The 20,658-nt window shown below is 52.8% G+C and overlaps 10 protein-coding genes across 10 annotated transcripts; 5 read left to right on the top strand and 5 right to left on the bottom strand.

Annotated features, from left to right (window-relative positions):
• Window positions 1-354: 354 nt before the first annotated feature.
• Window positions 355-1,106, top strand: M406DRAFT_349892 (uncharacterized protein; the record flags this gene model as incomplete). Its single annotated transcript, XM_040922512.1, has 4 exons — window positions 355-474; window positions 596-647; window positions 706-881; window positions 943-1,106. 4 exons carry the CDS (start codon window positions 355-357, stop codon window positions 985-987), a joined length of 393 nt encoding a protein of 130 aa, XP_040779759.1. The 3' UTR covers window positions 988-1,106.
• Window positions 1,107-2,744: 1,638 nt separating this feature from the next.
• On the top strand, window positions 2,745-3,464 carry M406DRAFT_327216 (uncharacterized protein; the record flags this gene model as incomplete). The annotated part of the gene is made up of 1 exon (XM_040920180.1): window positions 2,745-3,464. The coding sequence occupies one exon, from the start codon at window positions 2,745-2,747 to the stop codon at window positions 3,462-3,464; it is 720 nt and encodes a 239-aa protein (XP_040779758.1).
• An 841-nt stretch (window positions 3,465-4,305) lies between these two features.
• Window positions 4,306-5,192, bottom strand: M406DRAFT_355024 (uncharacterized protein). Its single transcript, XM_040923059.1, has 2 exons — window positions 5,112-5,192; window positions 4,306-4,971 (listed from the first exon to the last, which is right to left on the bottom strand). The coding sequence occupies exon 2, from the start codon at window positions 4,834-4,836 to the stop codon at window positions 4,609-4,611; it is 228 nt and encodes a 75-aa protein (XP_040779757.1). The 5' UTR covers window positions 4,837-4,971; window positions 5,112-5,192; the 3' UTR covers window positions 4,306-4,608.
• Window positions 5,193-9,245: 4,053 nt separating this feature from the next.
• Window positions 9,246-10,899, bottom strand: M406DRAFT_286788 (YjeF N-terminal domain-like protein). The gene is made up of 6 exons (XM_040918699.1): window positions 10,794-10,899; window positions 10,631-10,696; window positions 10,470-10,564; window positions 10,111-10,207; window positions 9,823-10,051; window positions 9,246-9,761 (listed from the first exon to the last, which is right to left on the bottom strand). The coding sequence occupies exons 1-6, from the start codon at window positions 10,858-10,860 to the stop codon at window positions 9,659-9,661; spliced, it is 657 nt and encodes a 218-aa protein (XP_040779756.1). The 5' UTR covers window positions 10,861-10,899; the 3' UTR covers window positions 9,246-9,658.
• Window positions 10,900-11,330: 431 nt separating this feature from the next.
• On the top strand, window positions 11,331-11,679 carry M406DRAFT_224773 (uncharacterized protein; the record flags this gene model as incomplete). Its single annotated transcript, XM_040915693.1, has 2 exons — window positions 11,331-11,407; window positions 11,487-11,679. Coding segments are annotated over 2 exons (270 nt in total), but the record flags the coding sequence as incomplete, so codon positions are not given.
• A 1,374-nt stretch (window positions 11,680-13,053) lies between these two features.
• On the bottom strand, window positions 13,054-13,644 carry M406DRAFT_321004 (ATPase, F0 complex, subunit J; the record flags this gene model as incomplete). Its single annotated transcript, XM_040919461.1, has 5 exons — window positions 13,054-13,061; window positions 13,208-13,255; window positions 13,316-13,366; window positions 13,503-13,532; window positions 13,596-13,644. 5 exons carry the CDS (start codon window positions 13,642-13,644, stop codon window positions 13,054-13,056), a joined length of 186 nt encoding a protein of 61 aa, XP_040779754.1.
• An 898-nt stretch (window positions 13,645-14,542) lies between these two features.
• M406DRAFT_355019 (NIPSNAP-domain-containing protein) lies at window positions 14,543-16,041 on the top strand. Its single transcript, XM_040923058.1, has 3 exons — window positions 14,543-14,896; window positions 14,972-15,271; window positions 15,354-16,041. Exons 1-3 carry the CDS (start codon window positions 14,683-14,685, stop codon window positions 15,836-15,838), a joined length of 999 nt encoding a protein of 332 aa, XP_040779753.1. The 5' UTR covers window positions 14,543-14,682; the 3' UTR covers window positions 15,839-16,041.
• M406DRAFT_344801 (uncharacterized protein) lies at window positions 16,033-17,701 on the bottom strand. The gene is made up of 4 exons (XM_040922013.1): window positions 17,508-17,701; window positions 17,135-17,320; window positions 16,493-17,048; window positions 16,033-16,423 (listed from the first exon to the last, which is right to left on the bottom strand). The coding sequence occupies exons 1-4, from the start codon at window positions 17,571-17,573 to the stop codon at window positions 16,218-16,220; spliced, it is 1,014 nt and encodes a 337-aa protein (XP_040779752.1). The 5' UTR covers window positions 17,574-17,701; the 3' UTR covers window positions 16,033-16,217.
• Window positions 17,702-18,217: 516 nt separating this feature from the next.
• On the top strand, window positions 18,218-18,887 carry M406DRAFT_71770 (uncharacterized protein; the record flags this gene model as incomplete). Its single annotated transcript, XM_040925495.1, has 2 exons — window positions 18,218-18,314; window positions 18,406-18,887. The coding sequence occupies 2 exons, from the start codon at window positions 18,218-18,220 to the stop codon at window positions 18,885-18,887; spliced, it is 579 nt and encodes a 192-aa protein (XP_040779751.1).
• A 274-nt stretch (window positions 18,888-19,161) lies between these two features.
• On the bottom strand, window positions 19,162-20,019 carry M406DRAFT_286780 (Isochorismatase hydrolase; the record flags this gene model as incomplete). Its single annotated transcript, XM_040918698.1, has 2 exons — window positions 19,162-19,619; window positions 19,719-20,019. 2 exons carry the CDS (start codon window positions 20,017-20,019, stop codon window positions 19,294-19,296), a joined length of 627 nt encoding a protein of 208 aa, XP_040779750.1. The 3' UTR covers window positions 19,162-19,293.
• Window positions 20,020-20,658: the final 639 nt, after the last annotated feature.

Here is a 20,658-nt window from a genome sequence, read left to right as displayed (position 1 = left end):
GGAATGGGGGCGATGTGGTCGCAAATGAGAGAGCTCTAGCAGCTGTCCGCCGCCTCGCTTCGGCTGTCTGCCGGCCGTACATGTACTGTGACATGTACATAGTACGTACTGTGCTGTAGCCAGCAGTTATGGAAGCATTGGCCAATGAGAAGCTCTGTCAACAAGCAGCCAATCACAAGATCATTATGTCATTCCGGCCGCCTTGGAGCTCCACCGCGGGTGGAATCGTACGAGAGACACGACCTGCGATTCATTCTGACGTCTCTTTTGACGACAAACATCTCGAACCCAGTTGTACCAGCCAAACGAACCCATCGCATCCCTACTCCACGAGCAAAAGTCACAACAGCAGCCATGGCATCCAGAATCGCTACCCGTGCTTTCTCTACCAGCGTCCGCCGGCTACAGGCCCAGCAGGCCAGCGGCAGCGAGCATCTTCTGAAGCAGGAGAGCAAGCGCAACCCCGAGCTCATGGTGAGTCCAAACTCCGACCCGCACGCACAATGGCTCTCTCAACACTTTGGGCATGGTGTCCAATGAAACATGTAGAGAAATAATCACGGGGCGGACGCTGATGATAGGCGATAATCTCTAGATCCTCGGAGCCGTTATGGTTGCCGCTCTCGGCGGTGCTGGATTCTACTTCGGTACGTGGCAACGCAAAGACTGAGGATGATGGCGGAAGAAAACTGAGACCCCGAACAGGACGTACCCCGACTTCATCTACATCTGAGCAAAAGGTTCCCCATGCCGGCAGCCCCTGGGAGACCGGTGGTGAGGGCAAATACCAGTACTACCCCGGCGGTGACAGGTCGGCCCAGCCCAAGGAAGCCCCTAGCGCCGTCAACACCGTTGTCGTTCCCAACGTCAACCTGCCCAAGGTAATACTATTAGATGATTACAATCCTGCGAGGAGGGACAATTGCTGACACGAACCTTCAGGAGCTGCACGAGAAGTACAACAAGTGGGGCAAGGACGGCTACTAGACAAAGTGTTGGGGTTTTCGGGAACGGAAGACGTCGGGAAGCGCAAGCAGATTCAGCAGCAGTTTGGGATGGATGTGTAGATAGACTGGGCGGCATTCCAAAAAGATTTTTTTTTTTTTTCCAAAAGAAGAGAAAAAATCCCTTATCAACTGCAACGCTTCTGGGATTTGAACAACAAAGGCCCAGACAATTCAGAGGAGGACGAGGCAGTCCAAGATGATCAGATTTCAAATATCAACAACACACCTAAGCAGAATTTACTAGGTGATCGGTGAGAATGAGGAACGCGAAGCCCAGGCATCGGCCCAACCAGAGGACATGGCGCGTGGAGGCAACTGTACTGGACATTTGCCTCCTGCGATGTGCTGTGTTTGCGAAACCCCCTTGCTACTCCTACATCTGTGCAATCGTTGTACGAGCTTTGAGCAATCGTCGTGTGCATCAATCTCATGTTCGTCTGTCAAGCCGGACCGTCTCAATGACACCACCCCCAAAACCCAATCTAGATGCCTGTGGGAAACAGCCCAGATGCTAGTGCCAGTACGATGCATCTCGACAAGGCTGAAGTTCATTAGACTGCTGCCTGATCTCATAATAGTTATGCCTTCAAGAATCTTGACGGGAGAGCAGGGTATATCTGTGCCTAGAAAGCTGACACAGGGTGGCCGTGGGTGAGGCCCCCCCCCCCCCAAAAAAAAACCCCCCCTTGGCAAGGCAGGCCAAAGGCAGTGTCGGTGACCACTGACAATTCCCAGTTGAACTCGAACCTCGAACAGGCTTTTCAGGTTCTTGTCCTCCTCAACAAATTAACGGCACTTATAATGCTATAGGCCATTGCAAAATTGTGTGATGACATGAGATTATAACGGTGGTGGCTGCTCTTGGAGAATAAAATGTACGCTCGGCCAGGCTCGGGCCGAAATGCGCGGTCAGCAACCACTTCAAAGCCTCGAGATAATCACATCACTGAATATAATGTATATCCATAAGGGAAGGCAGACTCGAAATCAATATCTTCCTTATAGTACATAAACTTCAAGTTCTTTTGTCTTGCTCGAAAGGAAGGTATGCACTCCCGCCATAGGCACCGAGCCATTGGGTCAAGCTTATTGTGGTCGCTCAACGGGTCGCACGCCTGGATTGTCCCATCACCAGCCCGAGATTCGCAGCATGCCGTTTCGAACGAGGTCTCCATAGTTCAGACCATTTATTGAATTTCCACTGTCCTCTTGGCAGTATTTCTGCACCGCAGCCCCCCATCACCACACACAAGTAATCATTGATGAGTGAGACTGCTCTTCTTCCCACTTTCGCCCTTCTGTTTTCTCCCATCATCCACATTCACGAATCACTGCCTGAGACCATTCTTTATTGAACGGTCTAATAATAATTAAGCAGTACTTGATTGTATCACAGGTATGTTACAAAATCAAATTTTCTTAAGTTTGTCCAGTTCAACATGGTGAAGCTAAGTCAAAGAGGATTCCTATTGACCGCCAACATCTGACTTCAAAATAAAACCAAATCAGGACAATCAATATTCTGCGGATATCTCTAATTTCCCGCCAGCATATTCCTCTCAAGCCTTGGCTCGCGGGCTGATAGCAGAGGAGCAATTACTCTCGCAGCAAGAACACCCTCTGAATAAAAAGACAAACGAGATCATCGAAGCGTCTCAGGACGTTAAAATCTCAGCATCGGATGCGAAGCACCTCGACCCTCGCCCACACTCTCCAACCATCAGAGTCAACGCACCTATGTCTCTCCAAACAAAACTAGCTCGCCAACAGCGATTCAAGGGGACGATCGTCATCCACCAACTCGAGAGGCCCAAGGAGAATGCTCTTGGTCTCTACTCGGGCAATGGCTGGTCGCCCTTGAAGGCCTCCTTCTCTAAATCCCCGGGTTTCCCGACATCTATCCTCCGGCCCTCATTACTCTCACCCACAAGGTTTCACAACCCGCCCATCAACAAGCTCACGAAGCCCAAGCCTCGGGACCCGGACCATGACTCGATCGAGGTCTGGGATGATTTCCAGAAAGCCCAGGAGTTCGGCAAGGGTCTCCAGATCCAGTGTCTGGCTGGCGGCATGGGGGTCGCGGTGACAGGACGCTATCGCAACCATCCGAAAGCAGGACAGGTCCGATACGATGCGTTTCTCGCACATCTGGTCGAGGGCCGCATGCAGGATACGCTCAAGAGACTGCTTGGCGACGTCAACGAGGCTCAAAAACAGGGTCTCAAAAATGTGCAGTTGCTGATTCTCTACCGTGACGAGAGCACGTTGAGCCAGGATCCGAAGATGATTTGGAGTAGCCGAATGATGGCCAGCGAGCTCAGGCTGCGGGAGAGGCTCCTTGCTCTGGTGGAAGAGGAGCTCGGGGAGGCTCCTGACCTACACCCCTACCACGTGCTCAACGAAAAGGCACTGTGCATCACTGAGTCTGAAAGAATAGTCAAGATTCAGAACTTATAATAATTAATCATAATACCGTAATCGTAATATTATCAACAACTTATAAAGCTGTCTATATATAAATCTCTTCCTTCGATATTTCTGAAATACTTCTGAGGAAATTATCGTATCTATCTTCATCTTGAAGTAGGTGGGCAGCTTTACAATGTATTTGCTAATACAGAAGGGTTGCTGTGAGTCCTGTATTTCTGCTTGAATTTGCTAGTCATGATGTTTGGCCTTTCCTGTCATTGAGCAGAAGAGCCGGTCTCCACGAGCGGCATGATTGCTTGGGAATTTTACCCTGCTGCCAAGATCATTCGCAATCAAAATGACTCGTTATAGCTTGTCTTTGCCTTTCTCCGTTCTTCAGATGGTCGCGAAAGAGAGCCCCGTGTGAGGAAAGAACTTCATATGAACAAAATGAGAAATGAGATGCGAGGGCGAAAGGGTAGTCTTTTCAAGAAGACAGCAACGCATTCATCTTGTGTCTGATGTTGCATCATTTAGGTAACGGCTACGTCAAGCAGGCTGTCTCCCCCCCCCCCCCCCAAGTTCCTCTTTGTCCTGGCCCTCAGCTCCCTGGGTCGCCTCGCGGAAGGGGGGGGGGGGTGGTTGCGCTTTCTGGCCATCTCAATACAATATACTTACATCCGTCTTGCTTGAGCGAGAGACCTGTCAAAGTTTTGGACTCACAACCGGGTGTCACACAACGTGTCTCCTCCCACCACTTCCAATCGAGATCTCGCTGACTCAATAAAATCAGCAGCTTAGCAAAACAACCTCAACGAGCTGCGGCACCTGTTAAATATCTGGACCTGCCCGGACCTAGAGCAACTAAGACAAGCTCTCATGACAGCCTCCTTCCTCACACGCGGCTGCAGGTGCAACTTCCACAAACCCTAGCCCGCCTTTGAGAGACGTTGCATTCCCACGTACGATTACATGCTCCAACACGATTGGGATATAAATATAGCCTGATCCACGGCCGCGATGCTTTTATTCTGCAGGCTCGTCCACAGCGGCAGTGTTATAGACACAAGTAGGGGGGAGGCATCGGGACCCAGCATTCGAAGGCTGGCGCGTTGGTTTTGAAATACGGCACCGATTCCACATGCCACTCGCACAGCGACGCGTACTCGTTGACTTCCCGCAAGGCTGCGTGTCATACGAGCGTGTCGGTGATTTTATCGGTCATATTGATCAGAAGGGGAGCTGATGTTCGGAAGGTCAGGTCGGTACTATTGGCGACATGGGAAGAGGTTCGTGTCGAGCCGCTGGGTGCGCTTCTTGTCGGGGCCAGGGTTAAAAGGGTATCGACGAGATACTCGTGCCTTAGGACTCGAATAGTAGGCGCTGGGAGGAGCGAGAGGAATGGGATACGGCACTGCATGGTGATGGCTGCGAAGAGTCGAGCGGACTTTGATTATGCGATTCCTGCGAGGAGGTGGTGCCCGAAAAGTTATTCTGGATGTAGCTGGATGAACAACCAAGGAGAATGTGGCGTACTTTGGGTATCCCCAGTGCGCTATCACCCTGGTTAAAAAGGATTGCTTGAGGCAAAGGCCGAATATACATGATCGCTCCAAGAGTTTCAGGACCGTGTTCTGTGTAGAAGACGGCCCTGGAGGGGACGATGAGTTGCTGCGATTGCTGAAACGGACGTACCATAAAGTTTGAATGCCCTCTATAAATTGATCCGTCTGTTTTTCTGGTTATCCGAAGTCTAGGATGACAGAAGGAATCCATGTGACTCTTTTGATGAAACTAGGAAGAAAGAAAAAGAGGGAGAATAAGGTGACAGTCCGAAAAAGTAGGTCCGTACCAATTTCGACGGGAAGAGCAATTCCGATTCGAATAACTCAGTAATGGTTGGGAGGTGTGACATCTATGTGCGGGGGTGAGGGAAGTCGACTTTTCAAATTGCGACCAAGATATCAATGCCATGTGCGTCGGGCCTTCCTCAAGACTTGACCTAAATAAAACGCCACCAAACAGTCAGGGGCAGTGCAGTCTTATACGCTGGTGACAGCCCAAACTCTTGAAGTAGCCAGGGGGAAGATTCAATACCGTAAAAAGTGCAGGAGGACTGAAAGACAAAACCCGATACAATGATGAAAAACCTCGCATTTCGAGCAGCCTGCGTCTCGCTTCTGAAACCATACATCTGAGCCACATCGACCGGCCGTGAGTCCAAAGCGGCTGCAGACCAGAGTACGATGAGCCCTTTAAAAACATGGCCAAGAGCAGCCAGAGACAGACGGACGGATCGACCACAGGCTGCAACCAAACCATGTCAGTCCATGACAGTAACACAATCATGTGCAGTATTACGATTCTTCAGTGCTTCACGTGTTGCTCCATCGATACGACATGGTTCTCACCGTGCCCGATGCGGGTTCTAGGCGTCGCCTGCTTCGACGTTTGTGAAGACATCCAAGATCCCGAACTCTTCAGGCGATCCTGCGAGGAGTGTGCGGCCAACAGCTGGATCTAGGGCCGAGTGAGGGACGGGAAGGGCAGCCACCTTGCAGACCCTCCTAGTAAGACACTTCCCCCAGTTGTTCACTATGCAGGCAGAAGAACAGGACTGTTCCCTTCATGCCCCGACTAGTGTAGCAACGCTGATCAAGTAATGTTCTGCACAATCAGACAAAAGTCCATCATGCTCGCCACGCCGGAGCTTTCGCTCCTGAACAGACCCACAACATTGTTGGGAACGCGAAGCTATCTACGAAATTTTGACTGGGCTTACGAATCGCGGTGAGGAGGCGAGAGATGGAACTGGACCTTGTAGAGGTAATACCGCCAAGGACATGTCTTTTTCTCGATCAGGGCTTCCCTCGAGGGGAGGAATGACTGTGGCTGCTGATCGCAATGGCTGAAGCGATCTGCGTCGAGGACATCATCACGCCTCTGAACCGACATGAGCTATTAGAAGCTGATGATTCGACGGCAGAAGAAATAAGGAGGGATGGCTTTGCCACCCTCGATCAGGAAGTGAGAGCCAACTAAGACGCTCCCTTTTGACATGCAGATGCGAGGCTGCTTTGTTCCCAACGCGATGTACGAAAACCTCCTGACACCGGCTCTCGCGTATGCATACCTCATCCGTGGGGGAAAGTCCAGCCGTGAATCCTGACCGAGCGCCAGTTTCGGTGTCTAAACATATTGCTTGCATGGGTGAGGGGGAACACGCGACTTGTTTCGGCAGGCTTGCACCGCCCGCCGCAGACCGTCTATCATCACATGCTCTTTGGGAAGCCTGTAAAGCTGGGTCGACGCATCGAGATGACGGTGGCAAAAGGCTTGCCGATAGTCCAGCTCGGTAGCGGATGGACAGGATGAAAGTTGATTTCATCGTGGCTGAACCCGCGATGGAAGCAGGTGAAAGAGCATCTACTACTCATTCCCCAGCCACGAGATCGTTCAGTGAACGTGCATGGGCGGCAAGCCATCTGTGGCTCAGTCCAATGAGCATCGGAAGAAGACCTGTATATACTGGTGGCGATACTGCGATCGGCAGGACGCTGTGGCGCAGGCTGGGGCGCTCTCTCGACGACGATCTCGGAGAAGATCCGGCGATGGGTCAACCATAGTTAGTCGAGATTTGAGAGAACACTCGGGCTGCTCGGATGAAGAGGTCACGCCGTTGCAATAATTTCTTAATTGGGAGAACAGATCGACAGGAACCTGTGCTTGGCGTAATGTGATTAGCAATACTAGACTGCACATCGTTTTGGGTCTTGCAAAGACACGAGATCTTGCTGATCGAATTGGCGTGGAAGGGTTTTGTAAGACGCCACCACGGTAGCTGATTCGTCGTGATGATGCACATGGTGGTTCTGCTCAGCTTCACCTGTGATTACTTTTCATCTGACGTAACGCATTCACGGAAAACGTAAACCTGAGACTGAAGCTGGAGCCTTAAAGACAACAGCCACCTGTGGCGACATTCACAGTCGGACAACGACGTCGGTGTCGCACATATTGCTCCGAAGGTGCTTGCCTGGTCAGCCTCACGATCTTTGCTGGTCTACATTCCCCGAGATGGTTTAGACAGTACCACAGCGGTAGTTCCCCCCGAGTTTAGCCTCAACTTGACCTGCGTTCTGCCGAGACTACGCCTCACGCTGGGACCGAAATGTTTGTATTCTTCTGGAATGCCGTAGATGCATTGCCCTGCGTGCGCCTCTTGCCAGTCAATCTGCCCCAAGTTCATAGAGTTCTTGCCAGTGAGGTCGTACAAGAGAGCCTTTCAGATTGTTGCCTTCTGCCACCACAAGAGTCCACAAAGATCATAACCATGGCTTGTTGATCTCGCAGATCCAGGCCGGTCGACTGACCCATTGTCCATCAATGTCGCTCTCTCGTGAGAAACCGTACGGATAAATGGCGGCGGGCCCTGAGTACGTTTTCTGTTAGGTCCATTACATAGAGACATAGTAATAATTTGTTCTGCAGGGCGGGATCCACTGCGGCGGGTCGTGGTCGTGTCCCCCTGGAACCTGCCGCCGTCGAGACTACTGCACCTGGAGGATAGTGTAGTCTTCTTTAGGGGTCCCGTCCTCGTGTGTGGGACTTTCAAAAGATCCTTCTGCAGACGTGCCGGATGAACAGCTCGACCGGGACAGACCCGGGTCCCATCGAGGGTGGCATCTCCATCCCCCCCCCCATGTATTCTTCTTGCGCGTCTCATGTGCTCGCTGCAGGATTCAAATACAGAAATCGCTCTTTTCACAACCATGGTGGGAAGTGTGACCCACGGGCTTTGCATGCGACATGCATGACCACCCAGCCGGCACACCGCGGCTCAATCATGATTTGCCTGCGCCCTTCCTGCAGTGATCAGCCCCCCCCTGCCCCCTCCTCAGACCTCTTGCGTGAAAGCCGCATTGGTACGATCGTCGCTTGTTGGTCGGTATGTGGCCCAGGGCTTGCGGATCATCAGCATGCCTCGGAGATTTCGGGTCGAGTGCGAGACGAGGATTTGGGATGGGCGTGAGAGACCCAAAAAAAAAAGATGTTGAGTTATTGCATATTCATGAAACAATAGCGGACGCCGCGAACCATGTTATGCAGCTTTATGTGCAGTTCAGGGCGCAGGTGTTGAACGTCCATTTGCATATTAGATTGGAAATGCAGGGAAGAGTAGTGGCGATTTATAGCAACGTCCCCGTTTACATCGATCGACGGTCCACTGGGCCTAGACTCGGATGTTCAGTGTGTGGAAGGGCCTACTGTGGTGATTTAGCTGGTAGTAAGCGCCCATGGCACGGGCCTATCCTAGCGGCTAAGGGAGCAAATGCTCCGGCTCAACCTGTGGGCAACCCCCAGGTCAGGATGCAGTTACTGTTGCGAAGGAAGCAAAGGTCGCAAGGAGGTTTCTCGGGAAAGACCATAATTATTTGGTAAGTAGGACTTGCTGCTCGGCTTCGGCAAGTTTGGTTCGGCCCTTTCGAGTTTTTGGTCTATAGTCAGTCAGGCGAGGTGCTGAACGAACAACGTCCCTTGTGTTCGCAAAGCTGTGCTCCGTGTCCACTCGCTGCATCGCCACATCTCCTTCTGGCTTCCCAACAAGACAGCCACAGCAGTATACTGTACTGCCAAGGCTGTACTCTTCATACCACTACATTGTGGCAAAAATACGACAGAACACTACTCCTTGAGGCGGCTTGATGACAGCTGTCGTTCGGTCGCCCCATCTTTTATGTTAGTGTAGTGGAACAGGTGTTGTTGATTCTTCCTGGACAGGATAAGATTTCTAGAGTTGCCATCATGCTGACAGACCCTAAGGGTGGAAAAGCTGCGCCCATCCCCGTGCATAATACCAGAACAGTTTCGTGTTGTTGTCGACAATGCATTTTTACTTGTCCGCTAAGTCGAGTTGTCATCTTCAAAATTTGTTGGAGACTCCCGCATGATTCGACTTGATGTGTGAGAGGCACACTTGCGGCTGCCCAATCTGCGGGAAGGAGTATCTTATATTCGTCAAATTGTGTCCGACATACCGCCTGGACTCTGGCTGCTCGGCCGACACCACCACCTGGGAAGAGCACATGATCGGAGGGCGGTGTCCAAGCCCCGTGTGCCCAAACAGCCGGTCTGGTGGGTGTGTGGTTAGTTAACACCCATGGACCCCCGATCTGCGACGGTAGAAAACAGCCCTACTGGAAGCCCCTATAGCGACCAGCGCGCCTTCGCGATCAACAACTTCACAGTTTCTGCCCGTTGGGACCGACTTCCACGACCTGGTCGATCCCCTGGTAATCGGGCACATCAAAGTCGAACTTCTTGGCAATGGCTGGGGCCACGAACCTGGCTTCATGTTCAGTAGATCTTGAAGAGCAATGGAGAACGGAGTGCGAGCAGTACGTACCTTCCCCCAATGAAGTGACGTCCCTTGAAATACTTCACCAAAGGCTTGGGGGCTGTCAGGCTAATCAGCGCGGTAGGATTGAACGTGCTACCGAGTCCTGTTGGGGGCGGCCCATTCTCAATGTTCCAGGACGATGGGGCATCGACCGAGGTTACGGGGAGGCTCGTCTCCTCCATGGCCTGAATCACGGCCGGAAATGGCTCTCGGACCTCTCCTGAAAAACTGAAACCTGTGATCTGTGAGCACACATCACAACCCAACTGGCAACACACGAACGGCAGAACGCACCGAACACTGCGTCGACTATATGGTCGGTGGACTTGATGGCCGTCGGGAAGTCCTCGGTGAAAGGTACCTCGAGGTCCTCTAGTTGTTTGGCAAGGCGCTGTTGGGGAAGCAAAGAAGAGAAAAAACTGGTGAGCTTTGTCCGTCGAGTTCGAAAGCCTTCCTGGATGAGGGCAGAAGGAAACGGCATAGTGAGGGTGGGATATCTCAACACATAATACAAACAGGCGGAAGGAAAGGCATAATAATGACTTTGAGAGAGAACGGCATCCCTGCTCTGTGCGGTTCTGGTGACCGGAAGTAGCTGGCTTCTAGGCTCCAAAGACCTGGCTGCAGATGATAATCGAGACTGGGTTTCTCACCTGGTAGAGTTCATTCTTGCTTCTCTTAGGGTAGTAGATAGTCGGCTGGTAGCCATACTGGAATAGATGTCGTGCTGCAACGAGTCCATCGCCTCCTGAGTCATGCATGGTTTTAGCATCACTTGCGGATTCGACACGGGAGCCATTATCTGGCAACGAACCATTGTTCCCGGGCCCACATGCAACTAAGACCCTACGGCCATTATTCGGAGGATGGACACGGTAGACTTGAAGATCTCGGTCAGCCTGGTTCAGAACGTGTGGCTCCTACCACGATGCGGCCTTGCTGCGGCAGCGAAACGACGCGAGAATGACAGATCTCACCAGCTTGTGACACGGAGAGACCAGCTAACTCCATGAGCTGATCGATAGAGAAAGCTCCTGTGCTCATGAGCTCCTTATCAAGAGCCGCAGCAGCTTTCGCACCGAGGTACTGGAATCTGTCAATGCGTGCCCCTCCAGCAAGGTGGATTTGTTACGTAGGGAAAGCGAAACCTTTAGTCCCATGATGGAGTCGTCCTTCTCTGACAGTGGAAGTCTCGAAATGGTCCGAAATATTTTGAAATATTGCCTTCGCGTGATCCGAGTGTAATCAGTAAGGGAAAGATGGAAATGTGATCAAAGCATCAGAACCTCATACAAAACTTGTCCTGGAGTTTCTCGATTGATGGGGAGCCGCTCCCGGCGACGTCACTTACACGCCAGGAATGACTAAGCCAGCCGCGTGCTGATTGGACTTCCAACGTGAGCTGAAGACCCACCCAAAAAGTTGCAGGCCGGCAACTACCACCATCGACCTCTGATCGCGTGCATTCACCGTCGCTTGCTGGAGCAACTTCGTCAAGCCAAGCAAGCGCAGCCATGGTCGTCAAATTAAGACTCGCCCGCTTCGGGCGAACCAATGCACCCTTCTACAATATTGTCGTCGCACATGCAAGGTACAGCCTGCTCCACGCACACTCTGCTCGTCTCCAAGACCGCTTAGTGGCTAATCAATACACCTTCCAATCATTGTAGGACGGCACGAAATAGCAAGCCTCTCGAGGTCATAGGAACGTACGATCCCATACCGAAGAAGGATTCGTACGACACGTCTGGGAAACTACACAAGGACATCAGGATCGACATCGACCGGGCCAAGTACTGGATCGGTGTTGGGGCACAGCCGACGGATACGGTCTGGAGGTTTCTCTCAATGGTGGGTATCTTGATCACTGAGTGGATGCCCTGGGAAGCTAATGCATTGTTTGAAGCTTGGGATACTGGAACCGAAGTACCGACCGAAGTCGAAGAGCCCACCGCCGACCTCGCCGACGGATACAACGACCACAACTAAAGTTTAAGGGGACTGAGCGCCTCGAGATGCCTTACATATAATGCATGGTCCCGGCGCCCCAGGTGATTGGATCTTTGTTCTCAAAGGGGCAAGCAAAGACGATGTTCTGGAGGAATCCATAATTGCGAGAGAAGACCTCCAGAACGTTCTGCTGCAACGTACCGGCATATCTCTGCGACAATCAACGGCGTGATTTACGATACGAAGTGATATTGTATAGGCTGGAACACGGCAAATGGAAAGGCTTGGGAGCCGTTAATAACGGTGCTGGCCGGAAGTATCTTTATTCCTCCGGCACATGGCAAGCTGCGCGCGTATCTCGTGTACAGATCACAGGAGGGCCGGGCTCTCTATGTCAGTCGGAGAGGCGGCTGATGATGGTCATGGCATTCATCCTGGACTCAGATGGCGATGATACCATTCGGAACCTGGAAGGACACTGTGGACTGGCTGGATTTTAAGGCTTCCTAGCTTCAAGCTGTACTCCTTGAGTAGAGGACAGACCTAGCTTGTATATGAAAGTGTCATTGATTGCAACAATGCTGCACCAGCTGTTTCCCCAACGCAATGATCAAGCAGGCAAAAGACGAAGAGAAGCAAGGCCTGACTGACAACCGGCGTCATAAGTACCACGCGAAAAGCTTTAGCGTAGGGGGAAAAAGTATCCGTGTCTGTGGACTAGGCATACGATGTTCGTAGTCGCGAGGCCTACCAGCCTGCCTGAGATCAATACAACCGCAAGCCTATATACACCTAGCCATCGCGGACCCGGTGCTTCTCACCCACGCACAAGTATTCGACACATAGATATTGAGACAATGGGCTCGGAGCAAGTCACTATGCGCAAGTCAAGCCATGTGTCGAGGGGACAGCACAGGCAGAGCCTTTGCACCTAGCACTTCACTATCAAGTCATATCATAATGTTTGTAATCAAAGTTCTTCGAATTCAAGATACCATGCATTTGGACCGGCCTGGTTTATCTTGTACAACGATGTTAGGAGGCGAAACGCAACCTTAGTCTTATGTACAAGTGTGCTGCTGACCAGCCGTCCGGCTCGCATATTCAGTCCGGTTGGCCGTGACAGCGAGACTGTCACTTCGACACATACAGGCTAATCTTGTCCATATATACTAAGGAGTACTTCGAGCACGCAGGGCGAGTCCCGACTAAGGTTCGGATAGGACCAAATGTTACCGATTGTGCAGCGGAGTAAAAAGGCTCGCGGTCAGTCATGACATCTGGTCGTCAAGGAACTCGATCGAATTTTTCGTCTAGATGCTGTCTATGATACACCCAATGCCTTTTCAAAAGCCGCCAGGTCGGTCGTCGCATCGGTTCCGATCGTCAAGTCGCTCCTCTCAATGCTCCTCGTCCGTCGAACGTCCATCTTAGTGTGCACCACCAGCCTTGGCGAGGGGGTTCCTGGGGTCGTTCTTGAACTCATCGCCTGGTTTCAAAGTGTCAGCTTTACAGGCACAACGCAAGGTTTATTTTCGCAGAGACGTACTCTTCATAGACGCGTTTTGTGCGGCATTGATGCCGTAGGCGATGACGAGACCTGTTTCTTTCATCAGCTTCCTCTTTCTCTCTTTCTCTCTCCCTCAACCCCAGCGCTCAAAATCCCGCAACTACGGCAAGAGAGCATCGTCGCAATCGATTGTGGGTGGCATTCGAGCTCGACAATGGTTACGTACCGGCAGCGAAGAACGGGGCCATCGGCTTCACTATAGGATCATCAGTAAAAAAGCGCTTCGGACAGGGGAGAGCTCGGATAGCAATTGACGTACGGACGGGCGCCGGGAACTTCTTTAGGGGGGTGACTCCGAGCCAAGACATCTTGAATGAGTGGGTATCTCGACTGTTGTGAGGGAGAGTCGGAATGGGGTGGTGATAGTTGCTTTCGATAGTACGGCTTCAAGGTGCGACGTCGTTGGCTGTTCGAACCTTTTTCGAGCTGTTCCGGCGAATCCCCGATAGTGGCCTGAGGCAGCAGATGTAGCCTGCAAGCTTGGCTGTATTATGTCAGCGCTCCCATTACTGCCCTTTGCATACCCCTGCCATTTCCTGAAAAGGAACCTGAGGTGACATCATCCCCTGCCCTTTCCCCCCTCATCTACCCCAGCTTTTGGCCGGGCTCCAGTTCTGGGGGGCTACCTCGTATTGTAGCTCCCTCACTTAGGCTTTGGGGAAGCTGTCCTCATCCTCCCAACCACAAAAGGCACAATTGCACACGCTGCACAAACACTACATACCTCGTCACAAAGTGCGGGGAGAGCTATATGTTTCGGGATTCTTTCACTACCACACAGCTCCCTTTCTAACGGCCAATCGAATAGCAAGACCGCCCTCCTTCATATTGATCGCGGCATCTTACCGAGAGCTGTTTCGGTCCGTCTTGGTTACCAGCGCATATTAACAGTCCACGTGGAAGAGCATCTTGGACATTCTTCTTGACGGCTGGTGACAATTTGACTTCCCGTCTTGCAGCTCGCCAACCAAACAACCCCCACTTGTCTTCTGCTTCTGCTGCGATTGGCAACGTTCGCCTTGACCTCTACCTGCTACCTGCACCTCTCTACCTCCACCACCCGGGACCCCTCACGGCAACGGTACTCCAACTCTACTTCGTGTCAAGGTGTTAATTCACACCCACATTCACAAGCTGAACCATCTTCTCTTCTCCATCTGTCACGGCGCATTCTTCGCCCAAACTTCATTCCACAATCGTACCATCCTCGTCTCAGAACGAAACGGGACCCGCATCTCAATACCACATCTCTGATATACCAGACTCTCCCTCCCTTAAAACTGTTTGTTCTACATTCCGTTTCCGTCATCCTACTTTGTTGTTTATCAAGTACGACCATCATCAAAATGTTGTCACGACGCCTCGCACGTGCCGCCGCCAAGGCGACCACAGCTGCTCCGAGCTCCAGCGCGGTGAGGCTGTTTGGCACCACCCAGGCAGCGTCCTCGAAACGTACTCCCGCCCTTGGCGACATCCACCCCGAGAACCACGAGTCCTTCAACGCAAAGCAGAAGACATTCAGGGAGCAGTTGGTGGCAGCTCAACAGGAGCGGGAAGCCAGTGCGTCTCGTGCCTTTCCCTCTTCCCATGATACTGACACCTCGGGCCTGGGCTCACTAAACGATGGCGATGAAGAACGGGCCAAGGAGTTCGCCGAGAAAGATGGAACACGTAAGGAGGGTCCTCTGGCGAAGCTCATCTACGGTACCAAGGAGGGTCGAGAGCACGAGGCGCAGCTCGAGGCGTCCTTCTCGCAGGTCCTCGCCCGGGGGAAATACGTCCACAGCATCGTGTTCCACCAGGTCAAGCCAGACAAAGTGGACGAGTACGTCGACCTCGTGGGCAACTGGTACCCTCGCATGGCTTCTCTGCCGGAGAACAAGGTCCATCTGGTCGGAAGCTGGCGGACAGAGGTCGGGGATTGTGATACCTTTGGTGTGTAATTTTTCCTAAACCCCCCCCCCCCCCGACTGCTTTTATTCACTGTGGCTGGCATACGCCTAACAAAAGAGAATAGTTCATATATGGGAGTATCAGCGCTATACCGGCTACCATGGCTCTCTCAACGCCATCTCCCACCACCCCGAGTTCCCCGAATTCGACCGCAAGCTCAAGAAGCTGATCGAGGGCAAGAAGACCTCACTGATGCAGGAGTTTAGCTTCTGGCCCACCACCTCTCCCCGACAGCTGGGCGGCGTCTTCGAGCTGCGATCCTACACGCTTCACCCCGGCAACCTCCTCGAGTGGGAGACACACTGGCGTAGGGGCCTGCAGGCCCGCCGAGAGGTGATGGAGGGCGTTGGCGCCTGGTTCGTGCAAATTGGAGACCTGAATACGGTGCACCACCTGTGGCAGTTCGCCAACCTGGAGGAGAGGAAGATCCGCCGCGAGGACTGCTGGCGCATACCGGGTTGGGCGGAGACGGTGCACAAGACGGTGCCGCTGATCCAGACCATGCACTCGAGGATCTTGATACCCATGCCTTGGTCACCTGTGGCATAGTCGGGAAGTGTGATACAGAGATTCGAGCTCGTCGTCTACCTGGAAGCTTCTCTGGCATTTGCGAAGGTGCTTCGGAGGCCCCCATTCATAACGCCTGTATGCATTACTCTTGTTTGCTTTTGAGAAACGGCGCCGGGAAAAGGGAATTGGGATCAGACTTGACAGTCTTCTATAAGAGAATTGTTCATAGCCATCATCACTGGACTATTTGGCGTGCCCGTTTCTATGTGAGCGCAGGTATTGGCAATTAGAGCCCGCCTGCCGTGGCGTTTTCGCCCTGGAACGCCGTACAATATATGCAATGAGAGCCTCGTCGCTAGGAGGGTATTTAGCAGGCCCCTCCTCTCTCTTTCCCCACACTTGTTATATGCCAGACACCTCAAAATTCCTCCCCCATGACAGCAGCCAGATTTCCTCTGGCCAGCTCCAATGTGTTCATCAACGCCGCCAGTTTCGCACTCAGCGACAAAAGACTCGGATCTGCACTTTCGACTCGAACCTTTTCCCTGACATACACCTGCACCTCATTACCCCTGTGTTGGTCGTCCTTATTATTGCTGCCTTGTAGGGCTCCTCCTCCACCCCCTCCGGCACCCGAGCTTCCGCCCCTCTTGTTCTTCGCTCCTCCGGCCCCGCTCCCGTCGCCGCCGCTGCTGGTCCCAAATTCTCCTTCCTCCGGGTATGTATAGACAAACACCTGATCCGCCTCGTCGTGCTCGATCCGCCTGGCGGTGCCGATTGCCAGCGCCAGCTTGAGCCCGACGCTCACGGGGGCGTCGGCGGGCTCGAGGGCGCGCAGCCACAGCACGAGACAGCTGTCCTGCACGCCCCAGTGGACGCTCAGGTCCCTGCTGGTGGGCGGGACGAAGTGGTCGGGCGCGCACGACTTGGACACCCAGGTGGCGTCGGAGGCCGTCAGGGGCTGGGGCCCTTTGAGCAGGGAGGCGGCCTCGGCGAGGGACTGGGAGAGGAGGAGGAGCTGCGCGGCGAGAAAGGCCGCCGTGCTGTGAGTCGGCGAGGGCGGCGGTTGAGAGGTTGGTGAGGAGGCGTGCGTCGAGGGGGGTGTGGTGTGGGCCAGTGTCAGGGTGAGGAGCTCGACGGAGTGGTTGAGGAGGGTATGGAGGGTCGCCAGCGGGGCGAGGCTGATGGGGGAGGTCGGGGAGATGGTGTAGGTCTGCTGGGGGTGGGTCCGAAGACGGAGGGTGAGGGTCTAGTAGAGATGTTGTGTGTATGTCAGATTCTTGCTCGTAAAGAAAGGCCAATGGGTGGGTGCATATATATGTGTATTGTACGTACGCCCTTGACTATCCGTGTTCCAACGCGAGTGATATGTCCCTTGACGATCTCGTTCCGCGGGGTGCTCACGACGAGCGTGCTGCCAGGGTCGACAGGTGCCAGCAAGGCGTAGCAGTCCTCAAGGCCGGACTTGAGGTTGTGAAGCGTCTCGTGCAGTTCATTGAGGAGCCATTCTAGTTCTCGTCTCTGCGGGCGAGCAGCAGCGGTTGTCAGTCGGGTCTGCGTCCTCCTGGGTCGAGCAAGAGACGGGACGGAAGGTCGTGTGACAAGGATCCAATCATCATCACAAACCGTTATTTCCATAGCAAACACCATGATAATACAATCAGAGCAGGCAGTGCTGAACATGCGAAGAGGGAGGGGGGAAACTCACCTGTGTCTGGTCGACAGCCGGTCTTAATTGTTCCGGACGGAGAGAAGGCCAAACTTCTACAGACATCTTCGTCCCCAGTGCCACGGTGTTTCAGTGTCTCACTTCTCCAAAGCAGACATGTCCAGGGATATTTAAGACTGGATGGCTGACTGGATGCTTTGTCTTGAGAGAGCTGGATTGTGGCCAAAAGAGCTGTGGTCGTTTCTGACAGAGGAGGGGGCTCTCCTAGAGCTAGTTACTGTGTTCAGTATAGTACTATTTAATGTGACCATCGTCATCTGGTACAACCATCTCTCCAAGACCCCCCTGTCACAAAGTTCACTACCCGCTGATCCGCCTTTTGTCTAAAGTGGGTCTGTCCATGTTTTAGTGCCCACGCGCTCTGCAGTGGGAACAAGGACCCACTGAAGGAGACTCTTTCAACTTCACTCACTAGTAGATATATCAGATCTGATCTCGAGGCTGCTATTTGAATGCCTGTGAAACCCCAGCTATCATGAAAGTTTGGGTTTCATCCAGTGTCTTTTGCTCCCAAAGATAATTTCTGATATCACTAGCAATGAAGCAAGGTTGCTTCGACATGTTCATACTTCTCAAACAAAAACACTGTCACTCAGAATTCTTTGGAGAGTGATTGACGAAACAACGACCAACACCAACAACAACCCTGCAACAAAGCCTTGAGCACAAGCCACTCGGATCTGTCCATCATGGCTGGCAAGAAGTGGACTGTCTTTGGCAACATGCCTGATCGAAAGACCAATACAGCGGACAAGCCTGAGAACAAGCTGTCACCCAGGCCCACCAGTATGTTCTGAACCCCCCCCCCCCTTGTGTTGTCTCACGCTCTTCATCCCACCTCAGCACACACCAGACTCACACAGAAAACAAAATGCAGACTCCAAAGTCCAGAAGCGCCCTTTAACTCGAGCTCAGGCTCTGAACCGTGGCTCCCCTGTGTCCCCCAAGCAGCGCATCATTCATGTCGGCACAAAGTCACCTTTCATGGGCCTAATCAGCCGTGTGCGCAAGGCCCTCGACAATGGTCCCGCGGGCGTCCACTCCAACGCCGTCACCAAGGGCCTACCGCTCACCAAGCGGATTGATGCCCTCCATGTTTCTTCCCCCGCTACTGCGGCTAACCAGGAGGAGATCCTGCTTCGAGGTACCGGCCGCGCCATCCCCAAGACGCTCGACGTCGCTGCCTGGTTCACCAACCAGGCGGATGTTATGGTCAGCCTGCGCACCATGACGCTCGAGGCGTTTGAAGATGTGGTTATCGATGAGGACGATGCTGAGGAGCAAGGCGGCTTTGCTGAGGAGCAGGGAACACGCGCCAGGATGGTGAACTGTCTAGAGGTGGGTGTTCGTCTTCGTTGAAAAGGGTTGCTTGGAAGCCGTCTGGTGGCCGCGAGGATTTGTTCAATGGGACAGGGAAGGCCTGGAAGATTACAGTCTCGTAGCGAGACGCGGTGCTGTTTTGTCTGTCTAGATCAGGCACAGGCACTGCTGGATGGAAGCCTTCGAAGGAGCAGAACATACGCGCCAGAAAAGGATTTGACGCGTTATGCTCCCCAGTGAGCAGTATGATACCCCCCCCCCCCAAAAAAAATACCAACAGTTTCACATTGCATTATTTGTCAAACTATCTGATATTTTGACACCAGACCTGTTTTGTTCGGGGGGGGGGGGGGTAAATAGCTCGTCCTCAATGCATCCAAGCATATCTACTACACATTGTTGCTCTCCATCTCAGAGTGATCGATTGATTGATCCATGGTCATAATTATGCCAATTCGGAAAAGATTGGGTAGCTGGAGATCATTCGCCGCTGCTCCCACGTTGCTATGGCATCCTCCCAGGGAATGACCTCTGCACCCTTCTGCCTCAACTCATCCTCGATGTCCCTCTCGATATCCGTTGCAGATTTCGGCGCCTCGTCGTACGTCGAGTGGGCTCCCTGCAGGATAGTGACCTTGAAGCCGCGGTCAAGAGCCCCCTTGGACGTCGACACGACACAGTACTCGCTCTGCAGGCCAAACGTGATGATCTCAGTAATATCTGAAGCCTTTAGCCTGTCGGCCAGATCCGGGTTCGACTCAAATGTATCCCCTGCAGCACAACATATCAGCCCTCGCCGGGGGAGAAGAAACACACACAGGAAAGAAGAAGAAGAAGAAGAAGAAGTAAGAGATCGGGTCAAGTTCTCACGCGTAGTTTTGGCAAGCAGGATCTCCTCGTCGACACCCTCGCGAGGCGGAAAGACTAATTGCCATGCCTCCGAGCCTTTCACCAGGATGCCCCCGCCCTCGGCAGGCTCGTCATGCTGGACGAATACGATGATGGACGGTGACTCATGGCTCTTCTCCCTGTACGAGTCGATGATGACCCGGGCTGCCGAGAGGATCCTCGTGCCCGCGGTGTGGATGCGCTCGTGGTGAGGCACGCGGGTCTTGGGGTTGCCCTGGAGCTCGTGCTGGATGTCGATCACGAAAAGGGCGCTGCGTGGCATTGTGTGGTGGTTGGTGGTGGTGGTAAGGAAGTGAGGATACGTATACAGGTTTGAGTGAGTCAACTGGGAATCTTGGCCTTGACTTTGGAGGTAATGGGTCATGTATCGAGAAAGCGGTTAGAGGTGCTGATGCACGAGGACTCAGAGTCTTGTTGCCTAAAATGGTGTCAGCGGCTCAACATTGCTCCGATTGCGGAAGCTGATTTAAGTCGCGATGATTGCACAATACAATATTTATTATTACTGAACAGGACGAGTTGGGGGTGTTATATTAGAACGTCCTGTGTTCTGGGATGCACAAGGCTTCTCCTTTGTCAGTTCAAATCTCGCATAGTCTTCTGTGCCACCTCAAAGTGGACCTCGATACTACTCTACCTATACTGTATACTTGGTAATATTGATATTGGTGTTCTAGATAGAGATCCTCAGAAACATAAATTCGAAATCTGGAGGAGAAAAGAGCCAAAAAGGAGGGAATGAATAGAAAGGGCAGGTCATTTTCTCGTGTACAGGTAGGCTGGGCCGGTCAGGCCTTTAAGCTTAATCACTGCAGGGCATGTTTACCGTCCCGGCAATTCCAGGCACGCGGTCGTTAGGCGCTGCTACGGCCAGTTTTACTCTATTAGAAGCGCCAGAACA

Source organism: Cryphonectria parasitica, assembly GCF_011745365.1.
Source record: "Cryphonectria parasitica EP155 unplaced genomic scaffold M406scaffold_2, whole genome shotgun sequence".
Taxonomy (NCBI): domain Eukaryota; kingdom Fungi; phylum Ascomycota; class Sordariomycetes; order Diaporthales; family Cryphonectriaceae; genus Cryphonectria; species Cryphonectria parasitica.
The sequence above is the reverse complement of the archived record's forward strand: the minus strand, read 5'-3'. Positions and strand labels throughout refer to the sequence as shown.